Source organism: Sphaeroforma arctica, assembly GCF_001186125.1.
Source record: "Sphaeroforma arctica JP610 unplaced genomic scaffold supercont1.238, whole genome shotgun sequence".
NCBI classification, from domain to species: domain Eukaryota; class Ichthyosporea; order Ichthyophonida; genus Sphaeroforma; species Sphaeroforma arctica.
In genome coordinates, this window is record NW_014040320.1 from 1 (window position 1) to 2,802 (window position 2,802).

General features: G+C 54.6%; 1 protein-coding gene across 1 annotated transcript in view; it reads left to right on the plus strand.

Moving 5' to 3' along the window:
* The first annotated feature begins 451 nt into the window (after positions 1-451).
* The window catches only part of SARC_04312 (hypothetical protein), a 34,249-nt gene continuing 31,898 nt past the window's right edge, over positions 452-2,802 (plus strand). The window contains exon 1 of the mRNA XM_014301850.1: positions 452-2,707. Within this exon, the coding sequence (XP_014157325.1) occupies positions 477-2,707 (2,231 nt within the window). The 5' untranslated portion in view covers positions 452-476. The remainder of the gene's footprint in view (positions 2,708-2,802) is intronic.

Below are 2,802 nucleotides of genomic sequence, written 5' to 3' on the forward strand. Positions count from 1 at the left end.
AAAATAGGTGCTATTCCTCGCGATGTAAGAGCCATCCCTACGGATCTACGATTGGAGTGGGGAGGTATGAGATAGGTCTTGGGTTACCCCAATCTATATATATATATATATATACGCACATATACATATATATACATATATATATATATATATATATATATATATTTGGGTGTGTGCGTGTACATGTACATATACACATGTATATGGTTATTCATATATATGTACAATCTCTTTATACGCTTGATAGACATACAGCAGACTATAGTGTTACATGTTCATGCTTTCCATTTCTATACGTATGCACTCGTGCTCACACTCTCATCTATTCGGCAGAGGAACCGCCACCGGTACGACCAAAACCCTCGGCAGCACCCAAACCCAAGCCAAAGAAAAATCTCAAAGCCAAATCTCCACAGCTCAATACAGAAGCACTCATACGCCTATCGAGGCACAGATACCCTCTGCAGCTCAGACCCATGTCTGTTGCCAGAACACGGGCCCAGGACGCGCCTGTGTGTTGTCTATGTGAACGCAGAAGCTTGAAGGACGCTAGAGTGTTTAATGCTGCGGCGGAGGGGACCGCTGGAAACAGTGGTGGTGGTGGCATCACGCGTGGGGTGTGTGGCAGTGAAGTGTTGGGCAATTGTGGTACGGGTCTAGGCACAAGCACGGAGACGGACAGAGAGAGAGCTCAGGGCACAGCCATGGATGTGGACGGGGCGTATGTGGCGGTGACTGGTAGTAACATGGATAGGGATACAGCAGACCCCATAGATCCTGAGGGAGCCGGTACCAATGCACCCGAAAGTGCACAGAAAAGGACACTCGGGGCTGAACAGGAAGCAGTGCCGATGGGCAGAGACAGCAGTGATGAAGACGTTCCCTTAGTCCCAGCAGCATCCAGACGTCACAACAACACACGACACCCCTCCCCCCACCACAGCCACACAGCCACACCCTCACCCCCTCCCCATCACACGCCGCAGAGTGCCCCAGACCCCATGTTTGGCGATCTTATGATGTACCTGGACTCCTCCAGCCGTCAGAAGATCGAGGGTGGCTTCGACATTTGTGGCAAGACATCAGCGCTGTACGCGCATGTGAGCTGCGCCCTGTTCTCCGCTGGCGTGAAAGTGGCGTCTGACGGGTCTATGTGTGACTTCAATCAGCTGACACTGCTTACGGCCGGGGTGGGGGCGGTGGTTGCAGGTGAGAAGGGGCCCGGTGGGGACAGTGGGTGTGTGAGTGGCTGGCACTCGAGTAGTGGTACGCCTGGGCGAGACGGAGGTGCAGACGGGATACGGTACAAAATCCCGGGACAGGCCCATTCTCACGCGGAAAGAGGTGCATGCGCTGAGGGGGACATCTCGGCCCAGCCGAGTGTGGGGGTGGTCCGATACGCCAACACGTGGTCTCGCCAAGATCAGTTGGTGGAGGCAAGCACGTGCTCCCACTGCCAGCAACAAAACGCCACGGTGGTCTGTGCGGAGCCGGGTTGCGATGTTCGGTACCATTTCCGGTGTCTGTCTGGTGCGTCGGCTGTGTGTGTGGACGCGGGGCCGGTGGCTGTGCCACGCGAGCGCAGGAAGGTGTACTGTCACGCGCATACGATACGTCTTCGTAGCGCAGGAGACCAGACACCGTGTGTTCAGCTGGAGTGTATGGTGTGCCACACAGACGCCAGCGGCAGTACGTTTAGGGGTAGTACGGCGACTGGGGCAGAGGGTAGTGTAGGTGTAGCTACGGTAGATGGGGATAGGCACGTGGGCTTGCCTATGGTACAGTGCCACTCGTGTGCGAGGCGTGCGCACAGGAAATGTGTACCTGGTCTGGGGCAGACGGTCCTGAAATTGCCACGTCAGGACAGTCCAGGTGCCAGGCACGTGACATATCGCGAGCGTCATGTACACACACCCAGAGATGCCGAGAGAAATATGCTTGGCGTTGTTGTGAGCGGGGATGATGTTTCGGTGGATGTTGTGAGTGTGTCGGATGGTGTCATGAGTGGAACAGCTGCGGTGCTAGAAAAACCTGGTTTAAGTACACCCACAAGCATCAGTGGCCCTGTTGGTACGAAGCTGGATATTACGGATACGGATATGGATATGGATACCATTGCGGACTCTACTGCGCATGCAGCAGGCTATGGCACACGAAGTGCTGAAGCAGCGAAAGAGACCAATGGGCAGGCCAGTGCCACAACCATGGCCACAGGTGAGGTACAGGCAACGGCACATGCGCAACAGACCGACACACCGATGGATTTGCGAACTACAGTGGATTCAGAGAAGGCGCAGGTCAGTGTAGCTGCAGAGAACATGCAGGTCAGTGTAGATACTCGGGCAACCACGGACAGTGTTGGTCTGAAGAGCTCGGATGCACACTCGCGTAGCAGAATGGATGTGTGCGCGAAGGAAGGCACAGACGGGGCATCACGGGCCGATACAGCGGTATATATGCAAGAGACTCTGTGGTTCTGTGACGACTGCCAGAGATGTGCGGAGTGCATGTCAGTACATGACAAGAGCGATGAGACCCCCACGTTCCACTGTACTGTGTGTCAGGCAGCGTACCACATAGGTTGCTTGAATGGGGTGGGTGCACGGTTGTACCACGTATTCCCGGATGTTCCGTTCACCTGTAATGACTGTGTGAGGTGCAGCGAGTGCTTCTTCGACACTCCGGGAGAGAACAAGGACGACCAGTGGTTTGTGGGAGCCCTGGGCCGAGTGCTGTGTCGGGTGTGTCAGCTACTGAAGGTAAGCAACGGGTTAATTGGAAGTATCAGTATGTCTATTTATT